We start from the raw sequence: 24,023 nt of genomic DNA, 5'->3' as shown, positions 1-24,023 counted from the left end.
GACACTTTTAATGTTATATATATATTTTTTATATATGTGTATATATATATTTTTTTTATTTATATATTGTTGCTGGCCCAAACATCTAAATGTTAATGAGTGCCAGATTTTTAAAATTCATTCTTTTTGTAAGCCCAGTGCGTCTTTGAAGGCAATGTTATCAGTGAATAGTCCTTTAGCAAGAATTTCCAAGTCTCACAGCTCAAGTGTTCTTGCTCTTAGGACCATCTATCTCTTTGCATCTCTGCATAATGAAATGTCAACTGAGGATAGCTATAATATAGGAGTTAAATATAGCTTTGTCAATGGTTTAGCTATTGGTTTTTAACTTATGCTTAAAATAAATCATTACATGGATCAGTTTTCTTGATCTAAGATGTTTGAAAAAGTTATTAATGTGGGTCTCAGGGTGCACCAGAACTATCTTAGGGAGGCTGTATGAAGCAATCACATGTTCACAAACTTTTAGAATTACATATACTAAAAAATTTACAAAGGAGAAAATTCACTATTAGAGTCAGTGGAAAACCACAATTCAAAAATTAACTGATATTTATGACTAGTGATTCTATTTCTAGAACATATATTGAGAATAAATTTTAGTTGTCTTCTATAGTTAGAAAAAATCTTTATTTTCTTCTATTTCTTTTCTCTTTTTCTTCCTCTTGTTCCTTTTTACATAATCTTCAATCTCCATATTCTAGTTCAAAGGTGGGGGGAGGTCTAGCCAAGAGTTTCAACTTCCTGTGAAATGGAAAAATGAGGAAGAGGAGAACATATTTTACTAGTAAGTACAGGTCCTTCTAACAGCTTTCTAACATCCACCAGAAGAGTTCTTTCCTGTCATAAATATCTAAGTGTCATACTTTTCTCTGTTTCATTCTCATTGCTATTGTGGGTCCTCCCCACAAAGTGTATCCAGTGACTCTCTTACCTCCACGAAAGGGTCCTCAACAACCGTGGCAATTTCTAGGAGTTATCTTCAAGGGTCCCTACATAGCCGATATGGATCATATCAAAAAAGCAATCATTTTTCCTCTCCTTCTCATCACGGACACTGCCCATTAAGTGCCAAGAGGCTCTGACACTACCTCCACTACAGCTCCCTCCTTGTAAGGGCTGCATGTGGTTGACAGTCCCCTAAAATCACTTCATATCCATGGGACACTGTGCAGAGGCTTCTCTGAGCTCAACAAGAGATATATTTCCTTGGTACTATACACTGCCTCAGTAGTTCCTAAGGAGTACGGCCTTGGGATCCCCAAACCTCTCATAGATTATGTGGGGGAAAATTACCTCTTTATGCTTCCCCGTATAATCCTTCTCTCTATGATACTCAAACATAAATTAAAATGTTTAGGGCTAAGAGGAGACCATTTACCTGAGATCATCATCCTGAACTCTGTCTTGAAATTTTTCTTCCCTTTCTTGAACTATATAAAGCATTTGGCACAAAACTCAGCAGATAGTAAATATTCAATAAATGCTAATTGACAAAAGTCTCTCTCTCCTTCTGGTATTTACGTTCCTTGGAGTTCTATTCTTAGCCTGTTCTACCTAAGCTAAGCTTTCTTTCCACAAATTATTCCTTGCCACCCAGTCATGAAGTTAAGTAATCAGAAAACCTTGCACTGCATCTTTTTGTGGACATTCTTTCATCCGTGAAATGTGAAGTCAGCTCCTAAATGCTTTATAATGAGCCCCAAGATGCCCCTGGAGTAGGTCGGCCACTGGCCAGCAGCCAGTGATCACATGATTGAGCTCACCTGTGGATTCTCCAGCCCCTCCAGTGGAGCTTGGAGATGTCTGCAGTTCTGCCCAACCAGCTTGGCTGAGAACTCGAAAGACTTGGAGCTGGATCCTTCCATCTAAGCTGCTCCTGGAGTCCTGACCCTCAAAAACTCTGTGGGATAATAAATGTCTACTGTTTAAGATGGGGTAATTTGTTAAGCAACAATAGGTAACCAATGCACTCCTCTCTCTTGATTCTTACCCTTTTAGTTCCCCCATCATTGTATATTAATGCATTTCATTTGTTTGTTGTGTTTCTGTGAGTGCAAGGGTTTTTCTCTCTGGATTGCTTTTGTGTTCTTGGTGCCTAGAAGAGTTTGGAATGTAGCAGGATGTCAATAAACATTGAATGAGTAATGAGAGTCTAAAATTTTTATGTAAAAGGTTAAAGTGTTTCAATTTCATATACTGTTTTTACATTTGCATACAATGGTCTAATTTTATAGCCATGTGTTTACAGTAGACACCCTTGTGGAAAGTTTGCCTACTCACTATGATCCACTTTACTGTAACAGAGGGCCCCTCTGTATAAGGTACAATATGACCCCTAGCCCTTGTCATTGATCATTGAATAAGTGCTAGAAACCAGACCCAAGTGGAGCCAATCAGAAAATCTCCCCTGAGTATTTGGAATTAAAATCAAGAGATGAGAAGAGCCTCTCTGTGTGGCTGTCCCTGTGTGTCAGTCTGCGCAGGCTACATTTTACTGCCATAACAACCTCAAAAATAACAACAGAGGTGTATTTCTTTCTCCCACATGTTCATCACAGGATGATCGATGGCTTTATGCAAGAGCAGCGACTCAAGGATACAGACTATTGGAACAGACACCATCTTGAATGTTGCCATCACCTTGTCAAAGAAACAGGTGAAGTTTGGAGGAACTCACATAAAGAATCAACTGCTCAACCTGGAAGTGACATACATTTTTCTTCACAACTCTCTGGACAGAACTACTCACATCCTCTCAGTCACTCCCATCTTCCCACCCTCCTCTGAACTGTGAAGGAAGTATATTCCTAGCAAGTGCCTAGAAGGTGGAAAGTATAAACTATTTGGACAGCAATAATGATGGCTCAATTCACAACATAGAATGCATGAGCCATAAATAGCCATATTCTGTCATGAACCTGGGGCTCAAAGAATGATGACAAAACAGATGCCTACAGAGAAGTGAAGACAGGAGAGAGAATTCTGCCTCAGCTCCCAACTGGTTTTTTTCCTCTCAGATCCTGTTTCAACTTTGTACTCAGATCTAGATGCATTCCTGCCCTTGGAGTGGGAAATCAATTGTTCTGGGTGTGAACTCGAAGTTAAGTTTGAGATGCCTATTTGACTTTTAAGTGGAAATGTTAGGGAGGCTGTCTGATCTATAAGCCTGGAACCCATGTAAACACTTTAGGCTGGAGATATGACATTAAGAGTTAGCTATAAATGGTATTTAACGCTGTGAGAGTAGGGAGAGTGTTTAGATAGAGAAGTGGATCAAGGACAGTGCTCTAGGATACCAGTCAGCTAGTATTAAAGGATAGTATGGAGGTTCCCCCCAAAATTAAAAATAGAACCACTGTATGATCCAGGAATCACACTACTGGGTATTTACCCAAAGAATAGAAAAACTCTAATTCAAAAGGATACAGGCTCCCCTAGGTTTATAGCAGCATTATCTACAATAGCCATACTATGGAAGCAGCCCATGTGTCCATTGATAGATGAATGTATAAAGAAGTGGTAGATATACATATGATGGAATATTACTGAGCCATAAAAAAGAATGAAGTCTTGCCATTTGCAACATGGATGGAACTAGAGAGTATAATGCTAAGTGAAATTAGCCAATCAGAGAAAGACAAATACCAAATGATTTCTCACACATATGCAACTTAAGAAATAAAAGAACAAAGGGACCAAAAAAGAGAGACAAACTAAGAAACACTCTTAACTATAGAGGAAAAAATGTTTACCGGGGCAGGGGGTGCAGGGGGTCAGTGGGTATGCGTGAAATGGGTGATGGGGATTAAGAGGACACATATCGTGATGAGCGCTGAGTGATATGTTGAATTACTACATTATATACCTGAAACTAATGTAACACTGCATGTTAACTACATTGGAATTAAAATTTTTTTGAATAAATAAATAAAGAGGGGCATCTGGGTGGCTCAGCCAATTAAACTTCTGCCTTCAGCTCAGGTCATGATCTCAGGACTCTCGTATTGAGCCCTGCAATGGGCTTCCTTCTTGGTGGGGAATCTGCTTCTATCTCTCACTCTGTCCTTCCTCCCTGCTCATGTGCGCTCGCTTCCCCCCCCCCAAATAAATAAATAAACAAAATCTTTATAAATGAATGAATGAATGGCACAAAGAATGAGAAGGAATGCAGTAATATCTTTCCACTACATCTTCTGGTTGATTCCTTACCATTTAGGACAGCTTAGATGCCTCCCTGACTACCAAACCTAACTGAGCCACTCTCTTTCACATTACCATTTTTTTTTAATTTTTAAAGACTTATTTATTTAAAGATTTATTTATTTATATATACTCAAAGATTTATTTACTTATTTTAGAGAAAGTATGTGTGCATGAGAGGGGGCAGGGGGAGGGGAGAGGGAGAGGGAGAGAGAATCTCAAGCAGACTCCCCACTAAGTGCAGAGCCCAACACAGGGCCAGAACTCACAACCCCAAGATCAGGATCTGAACTGAAATCAAGACTTGGAGGCTTAACCAACTGACCCATCCAGGCGCCCCACCATTTAATTTTCTTTTATTACTTTATTTTCTGCTTTCTCACTTTTTGTTTGTTGTCCTTCGAGAAGGCAAAGATCCTTCTGTTTTGTCTCTAGCACCTGAAACAATACCTAGCACATAGCAGCTATATATTCAAAAAAATCTTTCATGGAACTTCTGTTGTGAATGCTAGAAGTGATGACACTTATACATAGTCTTAGGTAAAAATGACTGTAAGTCAAGACCATCACCCTCCCACGACACATTGTCTCTATGCCCATCATATAGTGCAGAGCCAGGAGAAGTGTGACTTGAAGAATAGCAATAGTAGCAGCATTATCTCTGAGTTTGAAATGCAAATTCTAGGCCCCACTCAAGAACTACTAAATCAGAATCTGTTTTAACAAACTCTCTGGATGAATCTTATGCACATTAAGGTTTCACAAGCACTGATGGAGGATAATTCTAGGAAAAAATGATTTGATTTCAAAATATGCAGCTCTTCAAATAAATTAATACATGCATAAGAACATTAACACTCTTTACTCAAGGATTGTATATAGCATAATTTGCAGGGCAATCTCTGTCTTAATTAGACCTGAAAAACAGTGTGGGAGAAAAAGATACTCATATGAAAACTCCACAATACCAGTTCACCTGGATCACATGCCAAACAAATCCTATGGGCCTCACAGGGCACTACACTCTACTACTTGAGTGGAATCATTTAAATATAGACTTATTGAATGCTCACCATGTCTCACACTCTTTTCTAGACCTGAGGAATACAAAGATAAAACAAAGAAGGGGTACTTGTTCTCTGGAATCTCACAGTCTGATGTTGGAGACAAATAAGCACCATAACGGAAGAACGCAGGTGGTGAAACAGGACTATAAAAGAGGGACCTCACCCCACCTAGGGGCACCAGGGAATGCCATGCCAAAATGAATCTTGCATCGTGTGTTGGAGTTAGTCAGGCTACATGGAGGGATAAGGAAAGGAACCCCAATAAAGAGAACAGTGTGCACAAAAATATGAAAGCTATATGGAAGAGAGATTGGGCATTCCAGAAACAGCAAGGAGAGAAGATATGGAAAACAATGAGGCTGCTGCAAGTAACCCAGGAGTAGAAGAGTAAGAGCTTCAACAATAGCAGAAGTGCTGGGAACTCATCCAAGCATGATGTACCATACAGAGTTGTAGAATCCAGCTTTGCCAAGTGACTTTGGGCAAGTTAATTTCTCTGTGCCTTATTTTATCCTTCAAATAAAAATGGCGGTAATAATAGAGTGGTCATCAGTCTAGAAAGATAGTTTTTTAAAAAATGATTGAACTCCCTTGCTTATGTTTTCTGGCATAGGCTTATTGAAGGAAATCAGAGACATAAATCACTTGAGCAGTGCACCACAGAGGCACCAGCATGGATTGAAAGGCTGCATTAGTGAAACATGTTGATTGAAACGCACACATTGAGTCGTACATTACTAATGAGAGAGAATACCTCGAATGCGTAATGCCATTGTAATGTAATCATTCATTTATTTTGTGTATATGTTTTTCCAGACTCTGTGGTCACATGTTAATACTGACCTCATTGGGCTGCTATGAGGATTAAAAATGAGTTAATTCACCAAAAAAAACAAAAAACAAAACAAACAAAAACACCTCTTAGGCAGTGAGAGGCTTTTTCTAAACTCATCGTGTTAACTATTGTATTAAGGAAGTAAAACTGAAAAATGGAAAGGTCATGAAGAAGAGGTACCAGTCCATGCCCAGGACTGGTTGGAGGGTGGTGCTTATCAACTAAGGTTTTGAATACAAAAGGATCAAGGCTTCTTTCTTATCTGTGGCTAAGCTTCTACTCATCTGCTTCTACCCCTCGCTCCAAAACGATGTCACATTCACTACTGCACTTTTGGACAGAAAAACAGTGATCACCTACTACGTGGCAGGTGCTGAGAATGCCAACAGTTCACAAGGCCAGTATGACCTTTGTCTTCACGGAGGATGGGTGCGTTAAGTTTGAAATACCTCTGGAATCGACATTTTCCACATTTTGCTAAAACGAGGAGTAGCAGCGGCTGGCCGTATTACTGCTAATAAAGAAGGTCAACTGAGAATCCACTGTCCGGCGTATGTGGGTAAGGGGAAGGAAGAGATACAGCCATTAACGGAGGTGGGAAAGACCGAGCATGGAGAAAGGCGTAAGGGAAGCAGTGTATCAGAGAGACTGAAGTAAAAGGAAGAAGACATTCGGATGAAAGGGAAGAGAAAGTTTCAGAACAGCTTCACCCTTTCGACGGTCTCGCTAAACCTGGAACACACGCCCCAAATGACATTCAAGCACCGCCCAACCCTGAACCCGTCGCGCGTCTAAAGGGACCGCCTCCCCGCAGCGCCGCACGGCGCTGCTCGGCGCGGCGCGGCGCGGCGCTGTGACGTCAGGGTAGGCGGGATTTCCGCTCCCGGTGACGTTAAAGCAGGAGCGTTGCGGTAGAGCCCGCTGCATTCTAGGTGGACAGGTGAGGCATTGCCCGCAGTTCCGGGGTACGATTTTGCGCCAGGGCTGACTGGCAGGCAGGCACGTGCGAGCCAGAGCCCTTGCTTTGTGTGGCTCCTCGCAGAGCCCGTGCTGCCCTGGGCCGGACGGTCCGCAGGGGCGTGAATAACCGTGCTGCGACCGCTCGGGGTTCACCACCACTTTGGTGCTGTCCCAGCAGTCGCTCCTCTGGGCGCAGTACCGGGCCATTTATACTGCTCACTGCAGCCTGCCGGCCGGGCGTCTTACAGCAGCCCTTCGGAGAGGTAGGGGCTGGGATATTGGGCAACTGGCCAGGAGGAGTGACGAGGAGGGGCCAAAGTCTGGCCGGGGACTCCGAAGAACAGATTTCTTGTACCAGCTTAGCCTCTGACTAGCCCTGGACAAGTCACTGTCTTCGCTCCGTGCATCTGTTTCCCCACTTGTCCATCCGCGGGGTCATTAAAAGCTCTTTTGGTTTGATCTCAGGATTTTCGTAGGATCAGCCTCCTCCCCCACGCCTCTCCGAAATTTGTTACACCAGGTACCCTTGAGAATTAACTCATGGGCCAATCTCTGAACTTGACACGCCGCCTCTGACCACATGGTTGCTGTTCCGCCTTGGCTGCTCAAGTATCTTTTTGCAGCGTTGGACCGCCTTGGTCGCTCAGTCGGTTGAGCACCCACTCTTGATTTCAGCTCAGGTCATGATCTCAGGGTGGTAGGATCCAGCGGGGAGTGCAGCTCTGAGCTCAGCGCGGAATCCGCTTGAGATTCTCTTGCTCCCTCTGTCCCTCCCTCTGCTCACGGGTTCTCCGCCCTCTCTAAAATAATTTTTTTTTTTTAAGTATTTTTCTGTGGCACCAAGGTCAGAACCGAGCATGTTCCCCTGAATTTAGAGTGCAGCATGTTGGGGAAATCACAGGCTTTCAGTTGCCTCTACCACTTGCCCTGCATTGTATTTTACGGAAGGCGTCTGTGCCTCAGTTTTTCTCGTCTCTATAAAATGGGATACATCAGTATCCATTTGTTAATATTGTTTTATTCACTGAGGTAATTCATATAGCACTTAAACAGTGTTTTACACGCCATAAGCACTCATGAAATCCCGACTGTTTCGGAATGACACACCCATACCCACAACTCTCTAGATCTTTGCACAGGCATCGGTACTCACAGTGCTTTACAATCACCCTTCACCCTGGGACCTTAACTGTTTAAACTTTCACTCTTGAGTTTTCTTATTTTTCCACACAAGGCAGGATGAGACATGTATTCTTTGATTCACAAATTCATTTTTTCCCTCAGGAGTAGTAACCTGACACCTGCCTTGTGTCTGGTCTGCCAACCCTGGAACAGTTCATAGTCTAACGTTGGACCGGTAGTTCTTAGCCACTTTCATTCTAAGAACAGATCCCTGTGGTGAAAGTGACAGGTATAACAAAAAGAAAGAAGAAACCCAGAAAAGTTAGGAAAATCTCTGGAATCTTTATTCATGAAAGTTTCTTTTTAAACTTCTTTCTAAAACGATAAATAAGAATGTCTCTTTTGGACTTTGTTTCCCTCTATTTTTCCACCTAAAGGTAAAGAAGGCTTAAAGACCTATGGTCCTCTTCCCAGCATAGGTATATATATGGGAGGGGGCAATCAAAGCAACATTGTAGGTGCTCCTCTAAAGTCAGCGTTTATTTTAATAACTTAGACCTTTGTAATAGGTGATTTTCTTTTTCTTTCCTAAAAAGCCCATCCTCTTCAGCATTTTCTCATTTGTAGTACTATTATATTTAGGATATAATATTTAGAATAGTGCTAATTCTGAAATCTACTTTAAGTGTACTTCAAAGGAAAATTAGCATATTTTAATGAGTATATTTAATATATAAATAGAGCAGTTCATACAAATTTGTAGAATTCTTGGTTTTCACTGATGTCCAGAAGCTGACAGCTGCTTTCTGAGATATTCAAAAAATTATTTTGTGTGTGATTACAATACAGTTTGAAGTCATAGTTGGTGGCTTAAAATCCCCAAGAGAGTTATGAAAAAAAATTTTTTTTGCCTTTTTCAAGAAAAGGGAAAAGACAATTCTGCAAGTTTATCGTGAGTGTCATACATGCTTCAGTTTTGATATTTTCTCAGTGAGGGTGATGGACTTTATATTCATCATATAAGTTTATCCAGTTACACAGGTTGAGAAGAATCTCACTGGAGGTTAGTATGCAGTCATTAAAATAGCAAAATCTAATGAAATATAAAACTTTAAAAAAATTGTAAAATTGCTGGCCTCATGGCCACTTATGAAGCAAGAGCAAGAAACTGTTGCACAAATTTTGGTATAATGTGCATCGTGCCTATTCTCTGACTTTCTCCTACGATATTATGCTATTTTTTATGTTGGATTCTGTAATACTGCATACAATTTCAGAGTGATATGTGACTGGAAAATACTGGAATAGGAGTCAGAAGGCTATAGAATTGATTTTGCCATTTAAAAGCCCTATAATCTTGGACAAATAATATTACAACAGTTGTCCTGCCTATTTTGCAGGTATTGTTAAGGTCAATTGAGAAGGATGAGAATGTACTTCACAAACGAAAAGAACTACCAAAAAAAACCCATGGTTTTGTTGCTGTTGGGTGAGATGATCATCAAGTCAACATAGAAAACGATTACTTCTCTAAATATGTTATTTGGAGAAAGATGGAATAGATACAAATCTAATAGTTATAGCAGAACAAAAATGATTCTGTTCATGCATCTGTATTATGTGTTGATTCTTAGCTGTATGTTTTGAAGCTTACATGGGGCTGTGTGGTAAGATTCCCACAAGTTTTTCTCTTTAATTCCCCTTACAGCAATTGCAATTAAATAAGTACATGTGTAGTTTTAGTTTTCTTATTTTGTAATAATTATATATTAACAGGAAGTTGCAAAAAAAAATGTACAAGGAGGTCCCCATTTGCTATTCAACTAACCTTCCCCAATGGTAGCATCTTGTATAACTATAGTACAATTTTAAAATCAGAAAGTTGGCATTAATATATCCACAGAATTTACTGAGATTTCCCCCATTTCACAAGCACTCATTTGTGTGTATACACGTATATATCTCCATATAACCAACCATCTCATCCCACCCCAATCCCTAACTGCTGGCAATACTAATCTGTTCTCCAACTCTACAATTTTGCCTATTCAAGAGTGTATGTAGTATAAACATAATCATATAGTATATAAATTTTTTTGAAATTTCCTTACATTGCATAATTCCTTTGGGATCTGTTCAAATTGTTTAGTGTGTCAATAATTTGTTTCTTTTTGTTGCTGAGTAGTATTCTGTGGTATGATTGTACCATTTTTAACCATTTTATTGTTGAAGGACATTTGGGTTGTGTCCAGTTCCAGGCTATTACAATTACAACTGCTATGAACCTTTAAAGGTTTTGTGTGAATATGTTTTTATTTCTCTGGGATAAATGCCCAAGAATGTAATTGCTGGGTCATATGGTATGTATTTAGTTAATTTATATGATCATATGCTTTTTCTTCTTTAGCATTTTGATATGGTGGATTACATTGATTAATTTTTGAATGTTAACCATACCTGGAATAGGTCCCACTTGATCATGGTATATAATACTTTTTATACATTGCTGGATTCTTTTTGCTAATATTTTGTTAATATATAGATATGAGAGATATTGGTATATAGTTTTCTTTTTTGTGTGCTGTCTTTGGTTTTGTCTTTATCAGCATACTAGTATTCTGTAGTCTTTAGTGGTAAACCTGTATTTCATGTCTGATAGTAGTAATTTGTGCCTTCTCTCTATCTTTCTCAGTGGAGTTTTATTTTTTTTATTGGTCTTTAATTCATTTTTCTCTACTTCCAATTTTACTGATTTTTGCTCGGATATTTTTCACTTTCTTCTCTGCTTGCTTTAGGCTTATTTTACTTTTTTCTCTAGTTTCTTCATTATTCATTGAGACCTTTCTCATTTCTGATGTTAGCATGTAGTGCTATAGATTTCTCTCTCAACATGATTTTGTTGCATCTCACGTATTTTTATATGTTGTATTTTCATTTTCACTGAGTTTTATATATTCTTAAAATTTCCTTTGAAACTTCCTCCTTGACCTGTGGATTATGTAGAAGTATGTTCTTTAGTTTCTGAGTATTTGGAGATCTGTCTTGTCTTTCTATTGTCTTAAACACATAAGCTATATGATTTTAGTTATTTTACATTTACATGTGTTGTATAACCCAGAATATGGTGTATCTTAGTGAGTGTTCCATGGGCACTTGGAAAGAAGGCCTGTTCTGCTGTTGTTGGATGTCAGTTACATGTCAATTACATCCTGTTGGTTGATGGTGTTGTTCCATTCTTCCACACATTGTTGATTGTCTATCTAGTAGTTCTTTTCATTGCTGAGAGATTCCCAGCTATAACGATACATTTTTTTCTTTTTCCTTTTCAGTTCTATTAGTCTTTGCTTTATGTATTTTGAACATCTATTGTTCATTGCATATACAAGTTGTCTTTTGGTGGAGTAATCCTTTTATCATTATGACCTGTCTCTCCTTATCCAGTTTTTTTCTTTGCTGTAAAGTCCACTTTTTCTGACAGTAAAATAGCCAGTGTTGCTTTAAAGAAATAATGTTAGCACACTATATCTTTTTTCATTCTTTTATCTTCAGACTACCCCATCATGCTTGAAATGAGTTTCCTGTAGACAATATATAACTTGGTTATATTTCTTTTTAAATCCTTAATACCAATCTCTGCCTTTCAACATGTATAATTAGACCATTTATATTTAAAGTAATTATAGATTACTGTTAGGGCTTAATTCAGCCATTTTATTTTTTGTTTTCTGTTTTTTCCCCTCTTATTTCCTTTCTGTTTCTCTTTTCTTGCCTTCTTGTAGCCTACTTGAATATCTTTTAGAATTCCATTTGGGGGCACCTGGGTGACTCATTCAGTTAAATGTCTGACTCTTGATTTCAACTTAGGTCATGATTGCTGGGTCGTGAGATCAGCACCCGCCCCCCCACCCCACTGCCCATTCCTCCGTTGGGCTGCATGATGATCCTGGAGCTTATTTGGGATCCTCTCTCCCCCTCTCCCTCTGCCCCTCCCTTCCCCACTTGCATTTGTGCTCTCTCTTTCTCTTTGCCTCTAAAAAATATTCCACTTGACTTATTTATAGTGTTTTTGAGTTTATTGCTTAGTATACTGTTTTTTTAGTGATTGCCCTAGATATAGCAGTATATGTAAATAATGTCACATATCCTACTAGCATTGATATTTTACCACTTCAAGTGAAATTGAGAAATCTTAGGTTTAGATCCTTTTACCCTCTCCACTTTTTATATGTAATTGTCATATTTCCTCTATATACATTGAACACTACATCAAATGATGCTATAACTTTTATTTCACTCATCAAATATGATTTAAGAAATTCATAAGGAGAAGGATAGTCCTTTATATTAACCACTGCTTTTAATCATTCCATTGTTCTTCCTTTTTTGAAGTTAAACTTTATTCACTTATTTCTTTCTGTTTAGAGACTTCCTAAGAATAGGTTTGTTAGGGACCGATTCCTTTAGTTTTTCTCCATTTGAGATTATCTTTATTTCCTCTTAATTTCTGAGGGGTCATTTTTACTGATACGGAATTTGGGTTGACAGTTATTTTCCTTAAGTACTTGAAAAAATGTTGTGCCACATTTTCCTGGCCTCCCTGATTTCTGATGAGAAATCTGACATTCAAATTATTGTTCCCCTGTAGATACTGTGTCATTTCTCTACTTGCTTTTAAGATTTTTTTTCCTTGTTTTGGTTTTCTGAAGTTTGACTATAAGGTGCTTTTATTTCTGTAGTCAAGAAGCTTCCATAAGTATGAAAATTTATTAGATGAAAAATAATGTATTTTAATTCAATGGGGGGAAAAGATGGTTTCCTTATTAAATGGTATTAGCACACGTAGCTCTCTTTCTGAAAGAAAACAATAGATACTTATGTAGGTGAATTAAAAGCTTAAGTGTGAACACTAGAATAATAAAAATGAAAATAAACATCTAGGACATTGTATGTAAAATACAGGAGCCAAGAAAAGGGTTGAGGGTCAGTGGTATATAAACTGCTCTTACAAGCCAATAAGAAAAAGATAAATAACCCATTTGAAACATGGGCATAGAATATAAATAGACAGTTCACAGAAGAAAAAGTTCAAAAGCCCAGCAAACATGAAAAGATGTTTAAATGCACTAGCTGTCAAGGAAATGCAAACTGAAGAGTGAATTATTTTATTCCCCGAAGACTTAAAAATAGTGGTACCACTTATTAATGATAGGATTACAGAGGGAAAAGATGCCTTCCTAGATTGCTAGAGGAAATGTGATTCTTACAGTCTTTTTGGAAAGCAATCTGGCAATACCTATTAAAATTCTACCAAGTAATTCCACACTTGGGAATCTGGCCATTAGAAACAAAAGAACTGGTATATATGGATATATGTAAAAACAGGGAGATTAAGAGTACTTACTGTGACATTGTCCCAGTACCCTGGGAACTAATTGAGAAGCTGTCAACGGGGAAATGGTCACATGAATTATAGTGTATCCATATTATACAACCATTAAAAATAATGAATTAGAGTTATACTATTTGACTTGGCAGGATTTTCATGTGTTATTAAGTATGAGAGCAAAATGCATTGAAGTGTGTATAATATGCTCCTATTTATCAAACACTGACAACTCATATTTGTCAAAATGTGTATAGATGCTTATATATATTTGTAATTATAGAAGAACATGAGTTAATGACATGAGTTTCCAAGTGATATGCATGGAAGTGAAAAGAAGTAGAGATGAGGCATATAAAAGATTAAAAAATAATCGACTATTTAAAAAAATCCCAGCATATATTATATCTCATTTATCCATTCAAATGAAATTGTATCTTTCAGTCAGTTTTCTTCTCATTTGTTTTTTTGGGGTAGAGGGAGGAAACAATAGTATGCATCTCATAAGATTGTTGTCAGGATTAAGTGGTACAACATTTATAAAGTGTTCAGCACAATGCCTGGTTTATAGAAAGTTCTCTTAAAATGTGAGTTCTTACTATTGCCTTATCTCTCTCGCTCTTTGACACTTACATATTTTTAAAAATTCATTACCAGCCCCTAACTTACATGAAGCATCCCCCGGTGGCTTACAGGACTTTACATATCTTCTTAGTCCATGTATTTCAAATTGTTCCTTTTCATTCTTTTGCTGGCTTCTTTTTTTCTTGCTTAGGGATATCCCTCCCCACACTGCCCCCTCACCCCCGATTCTAGCAGGAGCTGTCTGTCAAAGAATCTTTTGAGTTAGGTGACTGGGTGAATAATGGTACTCTGTGTGGTGATGGAGAAGTCAGGATATAGGGTCTGTAGAGTTGATTTTTAAAACAAGATGATTTTTATTTTTGGCACTTATAAAAGTTTGCTGCATCTGTGAGGCACCCAGATAAAAATGCTCAGTAGTTAGTGTTGGGTCCATGGTCGAAGGAGCGAGACTGATACAAAGTGAAGGTCAAGCAAAGCTTTATTTCGCGCCAAGCATCAAGAATCAAACTGACCGGCCAGGGCCGTCTCTTGCAAAGAGGCAACGACCCTCTGCCTTACAGACTAGCTTTTAAGGGCAAAGGCCATGTGGTTGGGCCTGGCCACGCTCAGGTGGCCAATGAGTTTGTAACAGAGAAAGCTGCACAGTCCTGCTAGGTCACACATAAATGACCAATTGAATTACAATTTACCCTATAGTAGATATTTGAACTAGCCTATCACCTTGGTCAGAATGGGCGCCCAAAAGGCACCCAAAGGGCGGGGCCCATACTCCCTTGGTAGCTAGGAGACAGTATGTGCCCCCACTGATTGAATACCTCCACCTGGCCTGACCCACCCTTGTATTTGGGCTTTGTTACCTGGGACTGGTTTCCGGGACTTGTTTTTAAGTAAGTTCCCTGAAGGGGGGTGGGGAGTGGGCCCGGGGCAGGGGCAGGATGGAGCTGCTCTGGCTAAACAGGCCCTTACTTACAGTTAGTACTCAAAGGAAGAAGAGGACCCAAGGCAGAACCTTTGGGTTCAGGGAGTTGAGGAGGAAAGTGTTCTCACTGAGAATGGGGAGGCATCAGTGAAGCCATAATAAGGGAGCTCTTTAGGAAGGAGCTGGGCAAATCTTTTCTCTACTGTGACATTCTGGAGCTTTAGTTCTGTGGCTCCCACTGTTTTCTGGTCTTGTCCCTTATTTTCTTGAAACTTACTATGTTTGTAACTGAATCAACTTCCTTTCCTCCAACTAACTTCCCTTCTCTAGTAGTTCCTCTTTATGTGAGTAGTGCTTCCATTCTTCTCACATTGAGCATCAGAATCCGAGTCATCTTTGTCACCTCCCCTTCCCTGGCTTCTCATACAGAATCATTACTGAGACTAGAGTCTCACATTCACTCCTTTATTCCCACCCTCATTTCCTGCTTAGGTTATTTTGATAGTTTTCAAACTTTAGTGTAGTCTTTTTTTCCTGTCTTTCACTATCTTTTTAAAAGAACTACATCCTTCCCCATTTTATTTTTTTACTTAAATTCAATTAGCCAATGTATAGTACATCATTAGTTTCAGGTGTAGAGTTCAGTAATTCATCAGTAACATAGAAGACCCGGTGTGCATCACATCACATGCCCTCCTTAATGCCCATCCCCCAGTTACCCCATCCCTCCATCTACCTCCCCTCCAGCAACCCTCAGTTTATTTCCTACAGTTAAGAGTCTCTCATGGTTTGTTTCCCTCTCTGATTTTTTCCCATTCAGTGTTCCCTCCCTTCCCTTATGATCCTCTGCACTGTTTCTTATATTCCACCTATGAATGAAACCATATGATAATTGTCTTTCTCCAATTCACTTATTTTACTCAGCATAATACCCTCCACCCATCCACATTGATGTAAGTGGTAAGATTTCATCCTTTCTGATGGCTGGATGTTATTCCATTGTATGTGTATATTCATATGTATACACACACCACATTTCTTTATCCATTCCTCTGTTGATGGACATCTGGGCTCTTTCCATAGTTTGGCTGTTCTGGACATTGCTGCTGTAAACATTGGGGTGCAGGTGCTCCTTTGGATCACTACATTTGTATCTTTGGGGTAAATTAAATTATCTTTGGGGTAAATACCTAGTAATGCAGTTGTTGAGTCATAGGGTCACATTTTAACTTCTTGAAGAACCTTCATACTGTTTTCCAAAGTGGCTGCACCTGCTTGCATTCCCACCAAAAGTATGAGGGTTCCCCTTTCTCCACATCCTCGCCAACAATGGTTGTTTTCTGACTTGTTAATCTTAGCCATTCTGATGAGTGTGAGATGGTATCTCATTGTGGTTTTGGTTTGTATTACACAAGTTTAAAAAAAAAACTTTCTTAGACAATTGTCTTTGATCTCACTGATAAGAGGAATTTGAAAAACAAGACAGGGGAAGGGAGGGAAAAATGAAACAAGACAAAACCAGAGAGGGAGACAAACCATGAGACTCTTAATCTCAGGAAACAAACTGAGGGGTGCTGGAGGGGAGGGGGATGGGACGGATGGGGTGGCTGGGTGATGGACTCTGGGGAGGGTATGTGCTATGGTGAGTGCTGTGAATTGTGTAAGACTGATGAATCACAGACCTGTACTGAAACAAATAATACGTTATATGTTCATTTAAAAAGGTCATTCAGGTGTTGAGAACCATACATATGTGTGCATGTGTATATATGTGTTTCACTTAATAGATATATATTCATTAATCTTTGAATGGCTTGATGAGTCTTGGCTACCAGCTAAACTAAATTGTGATTTTATATTTAAAAACAAACAAACAAACAAACAACCTTTCTTACGTGGATGAATAAAGCGGAATTCTTAATTGAGTAGCCAAAATGAAATGCACACATTATTTGGATTTGAATGCCGAAGCTAAATGAGACTCATAACTCCAATTTCAGGTATTTGTGGTCATTAGTATAGCCTCATTGTTTTCACTGGCTGACTTTATAATAAATAAATATTATAAATTTGAACCTCTAAAATTCATACTCATCAAATGCTTTTCTGTTTTTTATATTGTCTTGGTTTGTGTGAGATTTAATCGGAAAAAATTTTTTACTAAATAAAATTATACTCATCAGCATAAACAGATGAATACCTATTTTCAGTGAGGCGTGCTTTAGCTGTATGCATTGTAACCACACTTGGTTTTTATCCAGCCTAAGTCTCGATGTGTATCAACACTGATTTCATTGGAGATTGCTTGAAGGCCATGACTGTAGGTGGAGCCATCAGCCTCTAGTATATTATCTAATTAGAACACATTTTCCCTTCTTCATCAGACACTTGTTAGCAGACTGAATTACCTTGGATTATTGGATAAGGAAGAATTTGAATTCTCATACTCTAAGGTTTCCTTTGCCCTTTTTTTGTTTTGTTTTTTGGGGCAGTGTAGGATTGATTCAGAAACATAAGAGTGAAGTAAAATAAAAAGTTGTTTTATAATATACAGGTTTACTCTGTGTTTCCCAGCTGTATTTTATTTGAGGTGTTTTAGAGGTGTAGTCACTTTTTGTTTGTTTTCCAAACTCTATAGACTGCGTTTGAGTTTCATATCTGTTTGAATTCTCATTAATTTTGTGGCTTGTCAAACTCCAGAGACGTTATTTGCTTAACATTAAGTATTTATAACGTTAAGTTATAAGCTTAACATTAAGAGTTGAATATAGTTCATAACTTGAGATTCTCTTCTGGTGCAAGTATTCAGTTTAGCCACTGTCTTCTCTGATGGTGTTTTATAAGAAGGCAGTATAGAACAGCTAAATCTAATATTGTTTCCAACATTTTATAAATGTCAGAAGACCTTTATAAATGTATTTTGTGACAGTTCAAGAGATTGGACTACAGTGACATTTATTCGTAAACTAAAAGTCCTTAAGAAAATGTGAGGTGATAAAGAGTTGTTCCCATTTTTTGAGTGAGAAATTTTTTATTTTCTAAGTAGTTTTATTTAAGAGGGTTTTAGACTTCTGGTCACATATGGAGGTTGGAATATGTTTATTTTTTTCTTCATTCCTAAATGCAATAAAAAGATGGTAATAAGGGCATAACTGAAGAAAGTGAATGAGGCAACATAATATCTGACTAGAGAAGCGAGGTGTTAGAAATATTAGAAAGCAGATGGAGAAATTATCACCATTTAGCAGAGCTGAGCAGTTTTGATTGAACATAATAGTGATCAGAAGATTGAATTATAATTTATCTAATCATTCCCCTTAATGTTGAGTCATATATAGCATGCTTAGTGCCTGTATAATGAATTATCGTAATTTATATAACCGTTCTCCCAATAATGATCATTGAAGTTTTTTCAGCTCTTCAGTGTTGTAAATAGCAGTCCATGCATTTGTTCTTTGAAAAAATATTTTAGATTTCCTTTTTCGACTTGTTTCCCCAAAATTGTTGAGTCACAGTTTATGTCTTATGGATATTGCTCCATTCTGCCAGATTGCTTCCGAAAGGCCATTCTCAAAATGGAATCTCTGGTGTCAGTACATTCTAGCTACTATTATGCTTACCTAAAGGTAGGTGTCAGTCAGGGGAGGAATGGGTGGTGCTTGCAGTTGATTTGTTGACTGTTGTGCTTTGAAAGACGTGAGTAACAAGTTTACAGATTACTAGGTAAAGTTTATCTGGCTACCTTTACCACTGTTGACTTATGATAATGACAGGTTGCTATGAGCTTTTGAGGAAGAGGAATTTTCCTTTATTTGAGATGTTCAGGGAAGACTTCAAGTAGGAAGTAGAATTGGAGTTACTTCTAAAATGGCAAAGATTTTAAGAGAAAAATTTGGATAATCAATGAAAGATATGTTATTCTAGATCCATTCAGGAGACAGAAACCACACAGTAACTTAAATAGTTAATCTAACATAAGGAATTACTAAGCTGTGGAAGAAGAGAAACTCTAAAGTTACTGTATAAAGAAAACTCTAAAGATACCCTAGGGCTGAGGGAGAGTACCCAGGAAAGGACAAACGCAGAGTATGGGTTTCGATCTCATTGAAGAAGGTGTGGTTGCAGGTATGTGGTAGAGAAATTTGGTGGTTGCCTGCACCAGAGCTGGTCAGCAGTCACTGTGTTGGCAGGTGAACCAAGACTGGTGAGAGGTTGTACAGAGTGAATCAGGGAGCTGGTGCCGGTGTGAGGTCAGGAGTGGGTGGCTCCTGTGTGGGAAGGGCCACAGTAAACACTCTGGGATCCAGGTGAGCTGAGACTGCTAAGCAGGTTCAGAGGAAGTTGGGGCACTGCCTCGGGTACTGCTAGAATGGAATGTTAGAGAAGTTTCCCTCTTAAACAACTCAGAGCTCTATTGGGCAAGGCAGTTCCAGGCTGCTATGTGGGACAAGGGTCAGGTAGCTAGTTCTTCAGTGTGCCTGTGGGCTGAGCAGAGCGTGCAGGGAGCAGCCACCTGGTCTGAGGTACACACCTGTGTTCCGTGGGACTCTTGCTGTATTACTGCTGTTGCTGCCCCAGCAGAGAGCTAGAGAAGGACCAGTTAAATGCTGGAGAAAGTTGTATCCTGTAGGTACCTTGGCAGTAGAGCAGGGTATTTTTTCAATCTTGGCGCTATTGACCTTTTGGGCTAGTTAATTCTTCCGTGCAAGCAAGCACTGTCCTCGGCACTGTAGGATGTTAGGCTGCCCTGCTGGCTAACCTGACCTTGGTTCACACTCCTGTTGAGTCTCTCAGTTCACTGGAGACATGTCTCCCTGTTTCTCCTTACTCTTGTGGTTTAATTTTGTGCGTGTGTGTCATCCTATAATCCAGAATAGTTGACTAGTCTTATACCTCCTGTATTTGCTTGTGTATACTGAAATTTACCTTTTTAAAACATCTTGAATATTGCCTTTGGCTCAAAGCTTTACCTTTTAGCAACTCACTATATTGTTTTTACCCCTCTTATTTAGAAATGGACTCAGAAATCAAGGAAGAAGTTCCTGTGCATGAAGAATTTATTTTATGCTGTGGAGTTGAAACCCAGGTTCTAAAATGTGGGCCCTGGACTGACCTCTTCAATGAGCCAAGAGCCAACAAGCCTAAGCTGCTTATTTTTATTATTACAGGTAAGTTTAAAAATCTGGATGAGGCGTCTTACTGTAGATATAGTAAATTTTTCAGATTTTAAAGAGAAATTGATAAATTATAGAAAACTGTGTGGAAGGAAATAAAATCACTTAAATCATTGGTAACAACTACCCTTTGTCCTTCAGTGGCTGGGCTTTGTGTTTTTCTTCTATTCATTTATATTATAATATATATTATATATATTATATATATATAATATGTATATAGTATACATATTATATATCAAATATGTTATCTATTATATATATTTTAAGTCATAATTGGAAGTATACTATACATATAGTTTTGTAATCCACTTTTTACTAAAATTTCTTAGTGGGGCACCTGGGTGGTTCAGTTAGTTAAGCCTTTGCCTTCAGCTCAGGTCATGATCCTAGATTCCCAGGATCGAGTCCCACATCGGGCTCCCTGCTCAACGGGGAGTCTGCTTCTCCTGCTGACCTCTCTCCTTTCATGCTCGCTCTCTCTCTCAAATAAATAAATAAAATCTTTATAAATAAATAAATAAAAATAAAATAAAATTTCTTGTATTTAGAGTAATCAAAATTATCACATTTTTGACAGTTTTCTTAACAGCTATTTCTGCCTCATCCCAAGATGATTAGGTTTACTGTAGAACATTTATTTATCCTGAGATTCGGCAGCTGGATCACTCGTGACTTTCACTGGGTCACTATCAATAGAATGTTAGGTAGGGGTAGATGTTTGCTTGTAGGTATTCAGAGTTCTTTTAAAATTGTGAGTTAGAACATATTTATATCATCCTGAAAGATCAAAAGTAAAACTGTAAATATGATCATACCATATATAGCTAAGTCAGTGGGGTATTAGGATTGCATTTCTTTTCTTTTTTTTTTTAAACAACTTTATTTATTTAAGAGAGAGAGACAGAGATAGCAAGAAAGAGGATGAGCAGGGAGGAGAGGGAGAAGCAGGGTCTCCCCAGAGCAGGGAGTCTGACGCAGGTCTCCATCCCAGAACCCTGGGATCATGACCTGAGCCCAAGGCAGACACTTAACTGACTGAGCCAGCCAGGCACACCACATTTCTTGTACATTTTTTCTTGTTTGTTCTCCCTAGGTTAATGATTGTCTTATTTGCGTAGTTTTATATTTTTGAATCACTAATTTATCCTAAAATTGTTCTCTAGGAAATGGGGAAAAAATCTTTTTATTGTGTTTGAGTAATCAGTCAGGTCTTGTTTTTTTCTTTCTTTGGAGCTATCCTTCTCAGAACTCTGTTCTTTGGCTCCAGTCTGGACTGACTGACCTGTGGGTCTGCTGTACAGGCCATCCTGGGGATTTTTTTCACTTTCTTCCTGGGTTAGATTCCATTTCCTGGATCCCATATTTTCTTATTTCTTGGTTTATTGCTTCAGCACATCCTGAGAAGAGGTGCTTGGGAAGTAATCTTTTAAAGATCTATCGTGTCAGAAAATGTCTTAGACTTCTAGGATGCAGATCATTTTCCCTGACAGTTTAGAGGGTGTTTTAGCTGTTTTCTAGGGTTCAGAGCTGCTTTTGAGAAGTCTCAATATCATTCTGATTTTCGATCTTTTGTATTTGAAGCTCCCCTGCAAGGCAGAACATTTTAGATCTTTTCTTTGTTGTAAGAGTCTGAAATTTTATAGGAAAAGCACCTTGGTATGGGTGTTTTTTCATCCACTGTAGGCTTTAGTGGACCCTTTTAAGCCAAAAACTCATACACTTCAATTCTAAAAGCTATGTTTTTTTTTCTTTTTTTATAGACTCTTGTTTCATGGGTGCATTATCATTTCTTTTGGCTTCTTGCATTCTTAGAGTTTTTAGTGTGCACTAGTGTTTGTTTTTCCTCAAATGTTTGGTAACCCTTTTATTTTTCAGAGGAAGACATAAACAGCTAATTGAAATCTTTGTCTTCAGTGTTGATGCTTGTCCACGGTTGCACCTAGAGTGACCAACTGTCATAGTCTGAGATATTTTCCAGGACACATGGTTTCTGGTACTAAAACCACAACAGCCCTAGGCAAAACAGGATGGCTGGTCACCCTAGGAATCCTCATGCTAGGGTAATTGGGTAGGGACCCAGGATTTCACTGGAGAATTTCAAGCTTTCAGTATCTGCAGCTGTTTCTTGGGCCATTCAGTTTTTCCAGGAAGGAATCTTCCAGTATCCAGTTTGAGGAGTGGAAGCCTGTTTGCTGATATTCAGGGCTGAACAAGGGGAAGAAGGTTGGGAGTTTTGGTGTCTAGTAACACTTAATCTGACCCCTTCTTGGTAAAGTGCTTCTGTTTGCAGCTGGCCTAAGATTCCTGATCCAAAATGCCTCTTCCGTTTAACCTCTTCTGGAAGTAAAACTTCCAGTCTCCTGTCATGATGAAAAAGTCTTTTTGGAAGGCAGTCTATTGATATCTCCCAAAATTAAAAATACACATGCTTTGCTAGCAGCAAGGGAGAGTTTGAAGTTATAGGCATGACACGTGCTATTTGATGGAGCAGAGATTTGAGGCCAGGGCAGAGTATAGGATTGAGAAGGAAAGTAGAAATGTTGTCTTAGACTGGAGATGGCATATTCTTCTGAGGCTAGCATGAAGGAGGTGACGTTAGTTACTGAAGTGGAGAAGCATGAAGGCATATCAGAGGGAATAAAGTAGTTTCTGCCTCCTGAGCTCTGTCTTCTCTGCTAATTAAGAGACGAGGTCATCTGTTGAGAATAAATGTGGCAAAGGGTAGATAAGGACCCTGAGGAAAGTGGTCAGCACTGAGAACAGCAGATATGTAGGATGAAAGGAATTATCAAACAAAACCAAATAGGCAGATTTTGAGCAGCACTGTGATGGGATAGCAGATGTATTGGGAGTGAGATCTCAAAAGAGTAGAAGGCCTGTCAGAGTGAGAATGGTTTGAATGTTAACCATTTCTGGGTAATTAGAAAATCTAAACCTGTGATTCTTTAAGTTGGGTTTGGGACCAGCAGTATCAACCGAGAACTCCCTAGACATGCAGGTTCTTGGGCCCCATTCTAGACCTTCTGATCCGGAAACTCTGGGGGTGTAACAGCCTCTGCGTTAACAAACCCTCCGGAGGATTGTGATATGCACACCACCAATTTGGGGCATAGCTCGTTGGGTAAGCTTAATGTAAGTGATGTTCTTCAAATTTGATTAAGGTAATGAGTTGTGGGACAAAGGTGTTGGCTCAGTGAATCCACCTGCATTTTGAAATTTCCTGACGTGGAATGGCAAGTGAGACTATCATTTAAGGGTCAAGGTTTTCAGGGAATGTGTGAGAATGACTAAACAGTTGATAGATGAAAGTGGAGAAGGAGAGGTTGTTAGAGTAAAATGGATTAGTAAGTGGAGCTGATTGCTCACTGTGCTTCCCCACTCAGAGGTGCTCATTCACTTACTTCTGTGCACTCGGTGTGGGGAATCCTTTGTCGCAAAAGTCTTTGCTCTCCTTGAGGCATAAGGGTGTTAAGAGAAGACTGCTTGCTCTCCTGCACAAGCTTGAAAGGAAGAGTCCATTATAGCGGAGAGCCAGGTTTAACAAATGATGGAGAGGTAGATACAGGGAGCATTCAGAGAAAACCTGGTGGAGAAAGGGAAACTTAAAACATTTGTTGTTTTATGGTGTCACTGTTTTATAGTGCTTTGACATTTTCAGATGATACTCGGTTTCTTAGTGTTCTTTCATGTTTGCCCTTCTATTCTCATTGCTGCCCTTGGCCCTTTTTCTTGGAGTTCATGGGACCTGTAGGCTGGTGCTGCTCATTAGTTT

At 38.9% G+C, this 24,023-nt stretch overlaps 1 protein-coding gene and 1 long non-coding RNA gene across 4 annotated transcripts in view; one reads left to right on the top strand and one right to left on the bottom strand.

The window, feature by feature from the left end:
- Positions 1 to 679: 679 nt before the first annotated feature.
- On the bottom strand, positions 680 to 6,713 carry LOC125109045 (uncharacterized). The gene is made up of 2 exons (XR_007130086.1): positions 6,555 to 6,713; positions 680 to 744 (listed from the first exon to the last, which is right to left on the bottom strand). It is a non-coding gene; the product is annotated as an uncharacterized LOC125109045 (long non-coding RNA).
- A 170-nt stretch (positions 6,714 to 6,883) lies between these two features.
- The window catches only part of LDAH (lipid droplet associated hydrolase), a 111,905-nt gene continuing 94,765 nt past the window's right edge, over positions 6,884 to 24,023 (top strand). The window contains exons 1-2 of one of the 3 annotated variants that reach the window (XM_047745640.1): positions 6,884 to 7,045; positions 20,087 to 20,242. In XM_047745640.1, the coding sequence (XP_047601596.1) occupies positions 20,089 to 20,242 (154 nt within the window). In that variant the 5' untranslated portion in view covers positions 6,884 to 7,045; positions 20,087 to 20,088. Of the gene's footprint in view, positions 7,046 to 7,305; positions 7,329 to 20,086; positions 20,243 to 24,023 lie in introns of those variants that run through there. The other 2 variants (XM_047745642.1, XM_047745641.1) reach the window with 2 other exon arrangements.

The sequence above is a fragment of the Lutra lutra genome, chromosome 9, assembly GCF_902655055.1.
Source record: "Lutra lutra chromosome 9, mLutLut1.2, whole genome shotgun sequence".
Classification (NCBI taxonomy): Eukaryota; Metazoa; Chordata; class Mammalia; order Carnivora; family Mustelidae; genus Lutra; species Lutra lutra.
The sequence above is the reverse complement of the archived record's forward strand: the minus strand, read 5'-3'. Positions and strand labels throughout refer to the sequence as shown.